At 34.2% G+C, this 14,997-nt stretch overlaps 1 protein-coding gene across 1 annotated transcript; it reads left to right on the top strand.

The window, feature by feature from the left end:
- Nucleotides 1-2,155: 2,155 nt before the first annotated feature.
- On the top strand, nucleotides 2,156-14,768 carry LOC140055465 (uncharacterized). The gene is made up of 11 exons (XM_072100803.1): nucleotides 2,156-2,161; nucleotides 2,626-2,755; nucleotides 3,202-3,289; nucleotides 4,550-4,767; nucleotides 5,143-5,335; nucleotides 7,930-8,127; nucleotides 8,298-8,404; nucleotides 8,932-9,131; nucleotides 9,590-10,266; nucleotides 11,580-11,763; nucleotides 13,648-14,768. Exons 1-11 carry the CDS (start codon nucleotides 2,156-2,158, stop codon nucleotides 13,768-13,770), a joined length of 2,124 nt encoding a protein of 707 aa, XP_071956904.1. The 3' UTR covers nucleotides 13,771-14,768.
- The last annotated feature ends 229 nt before the right edge of the window (nucleotides 14,769-14,997 follow it).

Here is a 14,997-nt window from a genome sequence, read left to right as displayed (position 1 = left end):
GCAAAATTGTAGGCCTAGGCTACTACCATGGAGTAAAGAATACTCCATGCTACTACATGCCTACAGCGAAGTTTTGCCTGTAACATATAGGCTCACAGTACAGTGTCACATATTATGGGTTTTTTTTAAATTTTCTTCTATGGGTCTCTCCCATCTTTATTCATTCTATAATGCATATGTATTTTAATATACAATTTATTGTTATATAATATAATATAATATACTAAACTATAGATCATGTTATCAATTTAATGAAGCACATAACAATTGCCATAGTACTGTATAACAATATTGCACATACATTAAAATAATTTCACATGGTATGGTTAACGTTATGTAATGACATATTCGTTTTACCAACAATGATCTTAGGTATAACCACAATTTAACGGTTTTGCCAATCGAGTGTTGTAAATATGTATATCAATGACCAATTTAATTTGATTTACACGACGTAGGGTATCCAGTGGCGTAACGCAGATGCCCGAGGGCCCTAGTTTAATTCCTTAATCAATACGGTTCAATAGTAGGCCTAGTTTTGTATAGAGTTTCAATAAGTGGTTTGGATAGAAACTTACTCATTTCCCCAACATTGTTAACTTATAACCAACACATTTATTTAAATTTAGTACGTGTTCATATTTTAAATTCATGATATTGCACATTGTTAGCTTGTTCCAATTTCCCCCACAAGTATTTATATGTAGAGCTGCATTTGATTCTCTATTTTTAATTTTTTTTTTATTTCTGGCAATAAAAGAAAGGTGTAACTATACTGACAGAATTTACTGCTTTTTGTAGACCAATTTTGATATCATATGCTTTATTATAGATTTGCCTAAACTGTACAAATCAAAAGGAACTTGAAAATTACATAGACGCAACATAAAATCATTCCGTCCAATGGCCATTATGGCTCAAAATAGTGGAAAGACGAGAGGCGTACTGATGATAACGGCTGTACAAAATTAACATACAGCTGTATTTTGTGTAAATGGGTTTTTCAAATTCGGTACTGTATTTTATGAGCTATTTCTAGAAAATTGATATCCACCGATAGAAACTATGTTTGAGGCCCTTATACTTATAGAATATTAGAAGGCTATAAATACTGGCCACACGCTTTTAAAATTACCATTTACAAATTTAAACGCTTACGATTACGTATACGTTTATATACAATAGACTATCGGAAGATAGCCGTGATTACATAGCTGCAATAATGGGCAATTTTACGACAATCAGAAGCTGTATATAGGTCCCTATTTACAACAATTTACTGGCTTATTTATATATTGCCTATTAAATAATCGCTAATAAATTGTTAATGTAACCATGGAGATAAATAATAAACAATAATAGAATGATGTACTTTCCATGGAGATGGCAATTGGCAAACACTTTTGGGCAATCAGATTTGATATTCTCGTTTTATCTTGATTAATTAATGGTTATAGTTTAGCCTTATTGTGAGTTTTTTGTACAAAATGATGTGTGATTGTTTGCTAAAACAGTGATCTACGTGTCATTCCGCCCACCCACAAGCGTAAAACAAAGCACGTGACCAAATACATTTTGAAAAAAAATATTAAAACATAAATAAGCATTCCGGCTACATGTAAACATTGATTTTTTCTGATATAATTTCTATGGACTTTTAGTAATTACATCCGCCAGAATGGCGGTCGATCGCGTGTGTTTGTTTATATATTTGCTAGTTAGCAGGATTACTTAAAAAAGTTATTTCCCAATTTTCATAAGATTTTAAAGGATGGTTTGCGCTCTCTGAGAGCCCTTTTAGTTCTAAATATGTTGTTTTAACTAAAAGAAATAAAATAAGACCTCAAATAAGGCAAAATGAATTGTATAAACATCAGATGAGCTACTGCTTAAGTTCTCTTGGAGTGGAGCTCCTGTTCACGCTACAGTATAGACAATAATGACAAGCCAGTGGCGGATCTAGGATATTGAAATGAGAGACCCATTTAATATTTTGTAGTGTGCTTTTTCAAAATGTATCCCTCCCCTTTGTCTATGACCACTAAACAAGAATCCACCCGTGTCTTAATCAAATTCTTATCGATTAGGTGTTATCCGAGTTGAGTGACTTACAGGTAGGGTCACTCTGATCAAGTGTGTATTAGGCCTATATATGATGGAAGTTTGATAAGGTATCTTAAGTGCATTAAATACATAACCTAAATAACAAGTGGACGACTCAGCTCGTAATCACATGTAGCCTAATCTCATGTAAATATTTACTACTTCTGGTATATAACAAAAACCACAGAAGTATCGGAAATACGCACTCATACCATCGTAGCAAATTAATTGGGAAAAAGCCGGCTAAGGTGGGGTTTTATTTTACTGCGTATAATACAGTAGGCAGTGGGCATGTCAGAGGAGAGTTCAAATGTTTAGTTTAGATAACATAATGTATTTATTGAGCACGTAAAATCTTCAATACTACGTGCTGATTTATAGACTTATGGTGAGAAAGTATAATGTAGACGATTTTTATAAATCATACCTTTTTTCTCATTCCGGATTCAACACGTTGGTTTATAATTTACATTCTAAAAATGAATATTATTAATTTATGTTTTTAACAATTGTATATTTCAGATGTCGCACATGTACGAGAAAGTGGTGAGTGTGTTGTCGGCGCACCCCCATGCACGCCAGGAAAAAGACATCAACATTCTTGTGCCTTGGTTCAAATTAAAGTCAGACATATTCAAGAAATTAAAGACAGGTATAGGCCTCAAACGAATAATTTAGTTAAAAGTGTGGCATGCCTTACTGTTGTTAACAAGGCAACTTAACTAGATACTTGCATGCCTCGCTCGCATTCATTGCATAGCATAATAATAATGCCAGTTTTTTGCCCTATAAAGACACCAAAAATACAGAATACCGAATGTTACGTCAATGATTTCAAAATAAATTACAACATACTCTGGACAATTGATGTAATTAAATCGTGTGGTAGGCCAGTAGAGATATTAATTTATAGTAATAATAATAATATCTTTAAAGGTATACTACTAATCACCGACTTCACTCAACTCATCACCCTTTTTAGACGTGCCTAAATGGCTACCGATATAGAGGTATATTTCAGAAAACATCCGTAAAGTGTCAATTTATAGGCCTACATTTAAAATACTCGTGTTAATTAAATAATTTACGTATTTCCAGAAACATTAAAGGATATTATTCGAAACTGCGAGTTCAGAGAATTTGAGCCAGATCACGTAATAATTCGACAAGGAGATGAAGGTCATAGGTCAGTTAATAATTATTACAATAGTTTTACCGTAGAATACCATAACTAATAAAGGTCTGTTTTGATAGGTTTTTTTGATCAGCTATTTTAATAGATGGTTAAAACGATATAACGTTTTCAAACGCGATTTACACGTCAGTCTGTAAATGAATAATCACGAATGGCCGGTCTACATACCATGGAGTATAAATTACCTCCATCAATAGGCCTACATACAGCAGCAGTATTGACTAAACTAGGCCTATTACTTTAGCTAGGGCTAGCTATGCCATTCTAGTTAGTAAGATGGCCTACTTAAAAGCTAACCACATAGACATCTGATATTCAAAACATGCAATTATAATTCATAGATTTTACCAATTTAGTCAGAATTAATTTGGCCTGGGCATGGGCCATGACTAGTTATACTAGGCCAAGACCTACTACTGTAGTTAGCCTAGGACACACGATATAACACGTGGCTCACATCGCGCCATCGGATCGGAAGAAAAGATATGTTTTTGAATATTTACGCATGCGCATTTTATATAACGAGTTTAAAAAACCTGCCTGCTCCACGACAGGATATAATAATGCTCTTATATATTTTTAAAAGTAAAAGCAATGCTATAATGTTCAATCAATGTTTTGTTTTGATACTTCATACTGTTAATGGAATTAATTTGCGCACCAATTTAATTGAGGAATTGTTTCATGAAAACAAACATTAGACCTAAAGTCAATATGAATCAGAATACTGAAATACACATACTTAATAGAGGCAGGAAGAAACCGTGCACATATTGTTTAATTTTGTTTGTCAATCTACTTAACAGTGTAGGCATTTCATTTATTGTTAATACTGATTGCTTTTTATATACCGACTGATTAAGACCAGAAGAGTGAAGTTAAGAATGTGTTTAGTAGATTGTTATTTATGGGACCAAATCAAAAGAAAATTAATTACAATGAAAAATTAGTCTTATGTCTGTACAGAAGAAACGATCTGCGAAACAAAGGATAAAGGCCTATCAATGAAGTAAATCGAATAAGAAAAGTGGATAAACCAACCGCAGATTTAGTAATTCACAATGAGATATTGTTTTATATGATACAATGTATTGGTAAAACGAGGGAAGGGGAGATTCTTTCATGTCCATTTGAAGTGTTAAGTTTTGCCAAATGCAGAATTTACTGTGTGTACAGTGAGTACGTTTAGAATAAAATAAAACAACAAAACACACACTATTAATAATATTAATTAAAACATTCTTTATTCAGCTTTTATATAATATTGCGTGGTACGGTATCAATTTATATTAAATATACAAATGATGACGACAGCGACGATGGGGATACAGAAGCCTTGAATGATGATCGAGAAGGCCACAGGGAACGAGGGGGAGGAAGAGGAGCAGCAGCAGATACAACTGATTATACTGAAGCAGTGAAGACCAAACTTAATAGAACAGTATATGGCTCTTATATAAGAACACTAGGTAAATATTGATGAAATGTTGATAATGATGATGATAATGATCGTTTATGATGATGATGATGATGATGATGATGATGATGATGATGATGATGATGATGATGATGAAACGTGATGTGACGAGAATGATGGCATTTCTCAAGGATTTTTATGACGAGTAATTCTAAAACATGTCACTCGCCCCTGTTTTCTATAAATGCTTTAAAAGCTTTTTAATAAGGGTTGAGCTGCAGACAACATTGTTATATACATTAAGCAATATGTGTAGAGATCATAGATTGAATGTTTCATGCAGCGAATGTGGTTTCTTATTTTTTGCACCAAAATGATAAATCATATATAATAATTGTCTTGGTTTGGTGTTTTTTTTTCGTTACAGATAGTGCTGGATTAAGTTTTGGAGAATTAGCTCTCATAAAAAAGAGTAACACTAGGAATGCATCTGTGATAAGTGATTCTAAAATGCACGTAATCATTGTAAACAAAGATCTTTACAGTCGATCTTTACAGCTTAGCCAACAAAAAGATCTAGAAGAGCGTACTAGCTTTGTTGATACATATCCGCTATTCAGGTAAGGCCAGGACGCGATTTATTTTTCGTACATAAGTTGAGGACTCCTTATGTGAAAGATAGCCGAGCTACTTCCTAAATATAACTTAACCTAACCCCCTAAATAATCTTTCTCACTATAAAGTAAAAAGAAATGGCTAATAGGATTCGAACCCGACATACAAAGTCCATAGTCTAATCCACTCGACTACACAGACGGCTCGACGAAAAGCGTTTGCATTAGCGAATTGTAGTTCTTACGTCACACCTTATGGATATGCCTAAGGAATATTCATGTTTATTTCGTGACGTTTCATGAGGGGTCCCCAACTTATGTACGACAAGAAATATCGCGATTAGAACACCCTTTCTTGTTGATACTCTTGGTTTCCACTAGAGACGCAACACAAACACTACATTATTTCTCCCACCACCACTCTTTTCAAAGACATATCATGCAACGCGAATTGTAGTTCTTACGTCACACCTTATGGATATGCCTAAGAAATATTCATGTTTATTTCGTGACGTTTCATGAGGGGTCCCGACAAGAAATATCGCGATTAGAACACCCTTTCTTGTTGATACTCTTGGTTTCCACTAGAGACGCAACACAAACACTACATTATTTCTCCCACCACCACTCTTTTCAAAGACATATCATGCAACGCGAATTGTAGTTCTTACGTCACACCTTATGGATATGCCTAAGAAATATTCATGTTTATTTCGTGACGTTTCATGAGGGGTCCCGACAAGAAATATCGCGATTAGAACACCCTTTCTTGTTGATACTCTTGGTTTCCACTAGAGACGCAACACAAACACTACTTTATTTCTCCCACCACCACTCTTTTCAAACACATATCATGCAACGCGTTAGTTCTTTTTGTTGATATTTGTCATTGTTTCAATGGATAATTTGTTAATCTCGATAACAATAAACAGATAATGATACAATCCAAGAACAACTTTTGCACGATTGAATTATTTCTAATTGTCACAAAAGACATTACACATGCTCTTAAACAAAAAGTTGAGAACATTTCTGTGGATATCAACTATTTAGACATTTATTAAATGCTTTTTCGATAAACAACGGTTATTATACAGCATTCTTGCTTGTTCGAAAGTCGGTTTTTATTGTATTACAAATCTTCTGGTTTAATTGAAAGGCTTCCAGCATTCAATAATTATTGAATAATAATCGAATACTTAGTACCGCAGCACAGTTTGACATACCGTATGTGCAGAAATTTGATTACGTAATTAGGGAATTTCCCTTTACCGCAGAGTTTATGGAACGCTGCCAAAAATTCAGCCATCAAATCCGATTGACTATAATAAATAATAATCCTATCATTCAGTTATGGAAACCAATAGAATTAATTGAATTTAAAACGTAATGGAAATTTTGTGATGAAATACGCAGATGCAAATGCACCTAAAATACAGTGTGAGTATTTTCATTGAGAAAATGAAATGGAAAATGTGCAAAAACAACAATCAATGCTTTTCATTTAGAAAACGTAACCGAAAATTGCAATGACGAGTAATACTTCCATTATGAGTTTTTTTTTATTGAGAAAACGTAATGGAAAATTTGTGATGAAAATATACAGATGCAAATTTACACTTATGCGAGTGTTGAGAAAACGTAACGGAAAATTTACAATGACGAACAATACCTGCATTATGAGTGTTTTTATTGAGAAGACGTAATGGAAAATTTGTGATGAAAATATACAGATGCAATTTAAAATTATGCGAGTGTTGAGAAAACGTAACGGAAAATTTACAATGACGAATAATACCTCCATTATGAGTGTTTTTTATTGAGAAAACGTAATGGAAAATTTGAAAAGAAAAACAAAATGCATATCATATCCTATAGTGGAAAAATGTTAATTGAGAGAACCTTGACTTTATGGAAAATGTACAATGATAATAATAAGTGTGTTAATTACCCATTTACAATGGTTTAAATGAATGTTTTAATCGAGGGAATGGAGAATTTACAACGATGAGAGAAAACTGTTTGATGATGATTACGTTATTTACTGTTAATACTGTTAATAACTGATAATGGGGTGATGAGAATAATAAAATTATGACGTAATAATATAGTGATGCTATAGTAGCGACAATGAGATAAGTAGTAATAATTAGTACAGTCTTTTTAATTAATTTATATGTAATTTTACTTTCTATGGACCACAGATTCCGAAAATTCAATGAATGAATGAATGAATATGAGGCATATAAGGGGGATATGATGAAATATTTATAGATTCATTCATTCTTTATTTATCCTTTAACAAATCACATTACATTAAAGCATTGGTAAACAAAAACAAGACAGGAAGCTGGAAATCTAATGAACAAGGATAAGCGAAAGCAATTAGAATCGCTGTAGCTCACAGGCTTGCTTTTCCATCATCAAACAACCAGCACAAATAGATAAATAAACTATGTTGATGATTAAGAAAATGATGATGATAATGGCCATTATCATGACGATGTCTTTGATGATGACGATGATAAAGTAATAGGAGGATGGTACAAACAACGCAAACGACAACAGTAATGGTTTTGAAAACCGTTTTTCTTTATTAGGGACTGGCGTCCAAGGTACCGGTCAATGCTTGCAATGAGTCTTCGGCGAACCACTATCGAGTTTAATAACAATCTTGTGAGGCAAGGTGACCCAGTGAACGCATTATATTTTATCATGGGTGGACTAGCTATAATGTCGACTGACACTTCCCTCCATCGACAGCAGTATCGGGACAAACTTGGTGCTGGAATCGTCAGGTGAGCCTAACATGCAAGGTGCTTAGTTTGGGCACATATTGCCCCGCCCGCCCCTCCTTTCAATTCTCAAATATGTACATCCACGGGGGATGACTGACATAGGTTAAATATGGATGTCGATTCATACCGGCTGAATAAATGTGTTTCCGAATGTCTTTTTTCATTTACAGGCCAAAATATGGAAGACGGTCAATGTCAAAAACTTACTCATCTAGGAGCGTCTATGGCGCGTCAAACAGAATTGATCTTTGTGTCCTTGGAAAAGGAGACATAGCAGGTGGAGTAATCTCTCTCTCTTTCCTTTCGGTATCATTTCATTGTAGGCCAAATGCCAATTATGGTCTGTTGTAAAAATGTTAAGCCAAGGAAATCAACAGGATGATGAGCTCAAAGGGTCTATTCTGTGGCTGCGACACGTACAGTTCCACGCCATTTAACAGGCACCGCGCGCCTCGAAGAATAATGTGCATTACATCACAGTACTGTGGGTATTTGCCGCAGCCAGACATAAGATCAAGGGCTGTTCGAGTTCCTATCTTAGCAAAGCGAGGTCAGTGTCCTGTTGTTAGATTACCTTGGTTAAACAAACCTATCCAGTTTTCCACTAGGCGAAATTATACGCACAAGTCAAAAGTGTTCAATAATGCGCCTGCATTAATATTTTCGTCTACTTTTTGTGACGAAGAAAAACACTCATAATTAAGGAGTGTACTATTCGCGCTAATATATCCGCTAATGGAAAAGATGCTTAACGTGGCTTAATTTAGCGCTAAACACACAAAAGAACTTATTTTTTTCTTTAAGGTGACATTGAGTTAATCTTAAAAATACCTACAAACATGCAGACAATTCGATGTATCGAAAAAGTGGAAGTGTATGAGCTGGATCTGAAATATTATGATAAGTTGATACACCGTAAAAACCCGGGAACACTGAATATTATTCAGAGGTTGGCAGAAATAAAGATTGAACATAGGCTCTCAAGAATACCAAAAGATGTTGAGGTCAGTGAATTAACAGTTAGTTTTGTAACTTTATAGGCCTACGAAAGTTTCCTAATGACTTGAAATATTGCATATTACAAATCTAATATTCTTTCAGTGGCCTCGGGCATTATTCAAAAAATTATTCCACACTTTCTACGAAGGCCCAATTTGCACATTTCGACACAACACACATTCCAACACATTTCTTGTTTGTCAATCATGTTTTTTTGGGTGTCTGTCGAAAATAATGTGTTTTTAATAGTTATCATGAGTCCCGATGTATATGCATAGGCCCTAATGCTCATTTTGAAGTAAAATCAACACCGTAAACTTACTTTCATCGGAGTTTTAAGATTCTGTACTCACTCCATGACATTGTAAAGTAACAAAATTAACATACAGTAAGAAGTACAGTAAGAAAACACTGCATTGATTGTTCTTTATTAATTTTATAATGTAATATAATTTTATTTCAGGCTCCAATGCTAAAATGGGCTTTAACGAGGCTACGAGAAATAAACACAAAAGACAAAACTCCAAATTCAGAGGAAACACAAAATAAAAAGCTGAATCTTTGGATGACAGGAAGAAGACCTGTAGTGGATAGAACTGGACCCGGGTCACTTTTATATCGATTGAGACATGTTGAGAAGCAGCTTACCAGAAAAAGACGTCAACGACAACAGAGAACTGTCAATGACGCCGGTTTCCAAATAAGGAGTGTCAACAATCCTTCTTCAGACGTTTTCAAACCTACTGATGACTCAGAGGTTTCTAAAGAAGTTGACCAATTGAATGCCCATTACAAACCAACAGCTTTATCATCATTTATTAATTTACCGAATACGTTGGATTTGCAATTACCTAAGCTTTCACAAAGAGATTATTCCCAAGAGGGAAACACGAACGATGATTCCGAACAAACAAATGGATCGGTAAACTCCATATCAGAATCACTTTCAGATATCAATATACACAAACCAAGACAACATAAATCGTTTCCTTTGATTATAGCAATCGATGGACCTTCTTCCCGAGAGGAAGTCGTTAACCGATCTGAAAGTCAGTTATCGGAAAGCGGTTATTCATCCAACCCAACCCATTCATGGAATGATGATCAACCGGATAGACTGAAGTTACTATCCAGTTTACGGTATAAATAGAAACTTTTATTTTTGTATACTTTATCAATATTAGTATATTCATTGAAAATGTATGGTTATAAGTACGTCCAAAGCCTGGTTTTCCACTAGGACGTAAGCGCAACGAAAGCGAATTGACCAATAACAAGTGACAGTTCAAATAATCCATCGCTTGATTGGTGGTCAAATTGCGTCTGATGGGAACCAAGATTTTGTTGCATCGCATGTTTGTTTGAAGTTGTTGTGGGTACAATTTGGGTATATTTAACATAGAAAACATAGTATAGTACTAGTAAAGTATCACTTTCGTATTGCCTCAATCATTATAGGCGTTATTGTTTGACTAATCCACTTTCTAGGTTGGATTCCAGATTGTTAAAACTAAATTACTGGCAATTTTGAATGAGTGTGATTTAGTGATAATTCCCTTCCCACAAAATTGAAAGGAAACAAAGGAATTGACAAGCGGGCGGGTTTAGATGTTTATTAAATAAACAATACTATTATTCTGCCATGGGCAGATACATATTGATATAGGCTAATTCATGTCACTTAATTATAAACCAACTCATTATTTACCATTATATTATGTATGAATACTCTATTCATGTTTTCATAGAATAAGCAACATTGGTATTACAATGTGTTAGGAAGAAGGGAGTTGAGAGTTTTAATTGGGAAATAAACGTAATTCGCTCAGGAAAAAGATACGGCCCGACGCAACATTAATTCAAAATAATAGAATTTGGTGCCGCTGGGAGGCAACGCAGGGCCAGGGGGATGAAGTAAATGCAGCGAAAATTTTGACCAATCACGACGCATCTGAAATGTCGCTTGTGATTGGTCACTTCACTTGCGTTGCACGTAGGCTTCACTAGCAGCTGAAATAAATGATATAGTTCATTATTAAGTAGATACTCGTATGGGAAGTTCCCTTTGTCATACATTATTTTTAAACTTGCTAAAGTTCACATCAGGTATTTATGTAAGGCTCACCGGATAGAGTACCAGAAATAGACAAAAAACAAACCAGAATACTGGATCGAGACATTTCACGCCTCAGAGAGCGGGTACATGAAACCCACCAATTTCTAATTGAGAGTGTGAATTACCCAATACAATTCCGGTTACTTTTATTCTCTCTGTACTGTAGGCCTATCTATTTTTCATGACATTTCACTCAATCGCGTAATTTGAAAGTTTGGAAATGAAATGTTTGTAAACATAATGTGGCATAAACAAGAATGGCTAGAAATTGAAAAAGACATTATACAATGGGCGAAACAGTAAAACAAAATAAATTTAATATATTGTTATCTTACAGTGGTTCAAAGCTGAAGTCGATATTGCCGAATTGTTTGGACGAAACGGCAAGCAGTGCATCTATATTAACCAGTGAAACCACTTCTAGTATTAGTTCTGATGAATCTAGTCAACAGTTTATCAATCGTAAGGAAAATCTACCAGACCAACAGGACGCAGAGCCTATTTCTGACAGGAATAATACGGTATGAATTTAGTAGTACGGTCTTGACCCGCCTCAGCGGATACATAAAACCCACCAATCGAATCCAAGCTAACCGAAAAGCTTGAATTTCCTAATATATTTCCGGTTACTTTGATTCTCTCTACTAGGCCTACACCCTAACTCCCATCCCTCCTCGGATACGGTTTAAATGTTTAAATCTTTCCCAGTACAATTCCGGATACTCCATTAAAACCCCTAAACACCACCCCTTCCTCGGATACAGTTCAAATGTTTTTAAACATTCCAAGTACAATTCCGGATACACCATTAACAATCCCATCCTCTCCTTGGATACGGTTTAGATTTTTAAAACTATCTCAGTACAATTCCGGATACGCCATTAACAACCCAAACCCCATCTCCTCCTCGGATACGGTTCAAATGTTTAAAACCATCTCAGTATAATTCCGGATACTTCATTAACACCCCGACTCCTATCCCCTCCTCGGATACGGTTCAAATGTTTAAAACCAACCCAGTACAATTCCGTATACTCCATTAACACCCCAGAAATACGTGTATATAGGGATGGGGGATGTAATATAACTTGTCCATACTGTATTAACATGCTGGCGATTATGATAAATTATGACATAATGACGATGATAATAATCTTATTTAATCTATGACTCTCTATTTATAAACTTCCGTTGTTTTAATATTATCATGGAGCTATAAAAGCTCCATGATATTATTAACAACTTACGGTCAAATTTGATGAGCAATATTATAATTTCTCTTTTGTTAAATACAACTTAATCACGTTGTGGTAATGGAGTGGTTAATTAAAAACTTATATTTGTTCCTCTCTCAAAATGCTGTAATAATGGACTATTGTGTTTGGGTTATGATTAAAATCATGACTTACAGTTCCAATAACAACAATTAGCTAACTTCCTGAAGTGTTTTTTTTTTTTTCCTTTGACAAAGACATATTGTTCTCAAATATCCTGGTCACAAGTCTATATCCTGGTTAAGTTGACAATGTAATATTATTGTATAATTTCATATCGGCCTACTTTTAGTACAGGTTTAAAAAAAGAGCAGTATTTACGTTTATTGGGGTTTTTTCACCTAAACACATTCCATTATTTATAGTATGCAGGAATTACATATTGTTTATTAATAATTTTAACACACAGTAAAAAAATGCCTTTTATTTAATATTGAAACATGAACTGTTTGATGAATAGATCATCCCAGGGTCTTTAAATAGATGTTATATGCTTTCATCTAAATTCAAAAGGCGGAATTCTATAGATAATTTTTTTTTTCTGGTTGCGGAAATTCGGTACGGCATTTTGGATGGTTGGTCGGTAGCCATAGCTAAAATAGGTACACACGAAACAAAAATGTCTCATCATAAAATTGAAGAGTTGCCATACGTTGGAAAAATAGCTTTTTGATGTAGTGTGGCAAATGATGTAATAGGGTCCATGGTATAAGACAGACCATGGGAAAATACTATTTCTATTTGAAGTACACGGTACATTTATTACACAAAACAGTTGATCATCGTCGTGGTGCCACTAGTCATTTGATTAGTCACGTGCGGTGTATTGTTTTTATGCGTTTCTTTCAGACAATCCCAAACCTTCCAATTGTAAAAGTTGAGTAAAGTCATCCGTCGAACATTTTTTGTTAGACCTACTTAAAGGAATTATTAGTAGGAACTGAATGGCCTTAATGAACTTCCGAAAGTGAGAGTCTATTACAATAGGCCATCGTGCAATCATTTAAGATATATAAAATGATAAAATTAGTCAAATATTGTTCTATTGTGGCAACTGACTTAAACTTCTCTTACTTTTGTTTGATGGTATAATCATACAAAAAATACAATTTTTGTTGTTTTTTTAAACAGATCGTTCGCAACTCTTCCAATCGACGTTACACTGTGTCGGAGTATACGATTTTGAAAGAAGCACTTCGTAGAAGACAGAAACGACATACAAGATACTTGGAATCAGTTTGGTCACCACAATAGAACGTTCACAACGTTCTGTCCATCATCATCAGCAGCAGCATCATCGCCGCACGCCGTTTAACCCATTGTTCATTTCAGTCTTGATTCTTCAACTGTCACTAGATACATCTTAACTGACCAGCGCAAGTCATTTAGATACGGGGTTAGGCCTACGTACTTTTAATATTACGTTATCTCTGTTTCAGACTCCTGTTGCAGAGATAAAAGAACCAGACACTGGCTTAAGATGATACCTTTTCTACATAACTAATCAATTAAGATACACTTAGGCCTATATAATATTATTTTTTAATATAACATAGTGTACAGTACACAGGTTAATTATAAACTTGTAAAATTGAACTACATAATGAAAAACACTTGCTTGATTGCTTAATTATTATTAATTAAACTGTATAAATATGTTATTTATTATCAATATTATAATAAAAATATCGAAAGTAGACAATATTGTTATTATTAAATGGTTGGTGTTGTTGCTTATTCATCGTGATTGCATCATGAAACCAAATAATGTTTAATATTATATGTTAACTAAATTTGACCGAATGAGCATTAGGATGTTTATGTTTATCATCTGGGTTGTTTTTATTTTCCGTACCGGAAGCAATATAATGTCTCAAGGTTAATATGTTTTTCAAGTCTTACCGGTAACTACTACACTGTTACACTGTATCACAAGTTTTTTTTTTTCATTTTCATTCGTAATTTCCGTCAGTCGTTAAACCATTAAACATTTATCAAATAAACAATTTAATTTATATTATTGGGCCTACTAAATTGTTCCCTTTTTCGTTTGTGTAAAGAATACGGTAATAATCTCGTGTACTGGTCAGTAAGTGCCTATTGGTTGAAAATTGCTATTAGTTATATTCAGTAAATTTAATCCATTTGAACGCAATGCAAATGCAATTATGACAAGGGCCGTCGATTTATAAACATGAGACTAATTTGGTATTCCTTAACTTTACTTTTTATTTTGTGTAAGCCTAATCACGATCTATTTTGAAAATTTGAAACACATCTGACCCCTTGGTGAATTTTATTTCATGATTTTAATTTCTTTAATTATACAGTAATTATTTTCATTGTGTTGGAATTTCCACATTTCTATTAGTGAATAATATTATTCAATAATAAACGGTAATTATGCAATTTTTTGTCCTAATAAGGGACAGTTACCTCATTATGACAATCGATCCGCGGTGTGATTTCCACCTCCTACGC

This window comes from Antedon mediterranea, chromosome 7, assembly GCF_964355755.1.
Source record: "Antedon mediterranea chromosome 7, ecAntMedi1.1, whole genome shotgun sequence".
NCBI classification, from domain to species: Eukaryota; Metazoa; Echinodermata; class Crinoidea; order Comatulida; family Antedonidae; genus Antedon; species Antedon mediterranea.
The sequence above is the reverse complement of the archived record's forward strand: the minus strand, read 5'-3'. Positions and strand labels throughout refer to the sequence as shown.

Excerpts from the sequence above, each read along its gene's own strand:
- LOC140055465 (XM_072100803.1), top strand. Across the intron at positions 5,336-7,929 it reads GATACATATCCGCTATTCAG|GGACTGGCGTCCAAGGTACC; the intron begins GTAAGGCCAGGA and ends TTTCTTTATTAG. Across the intron at positions 9,132-9,589 it reads GAATACCAAAAGATGTTGAG|GCTCCAATGCTAAAATGGGC; the intron begins GTCAGTGAATTA and ends ATTTTATTTCAG.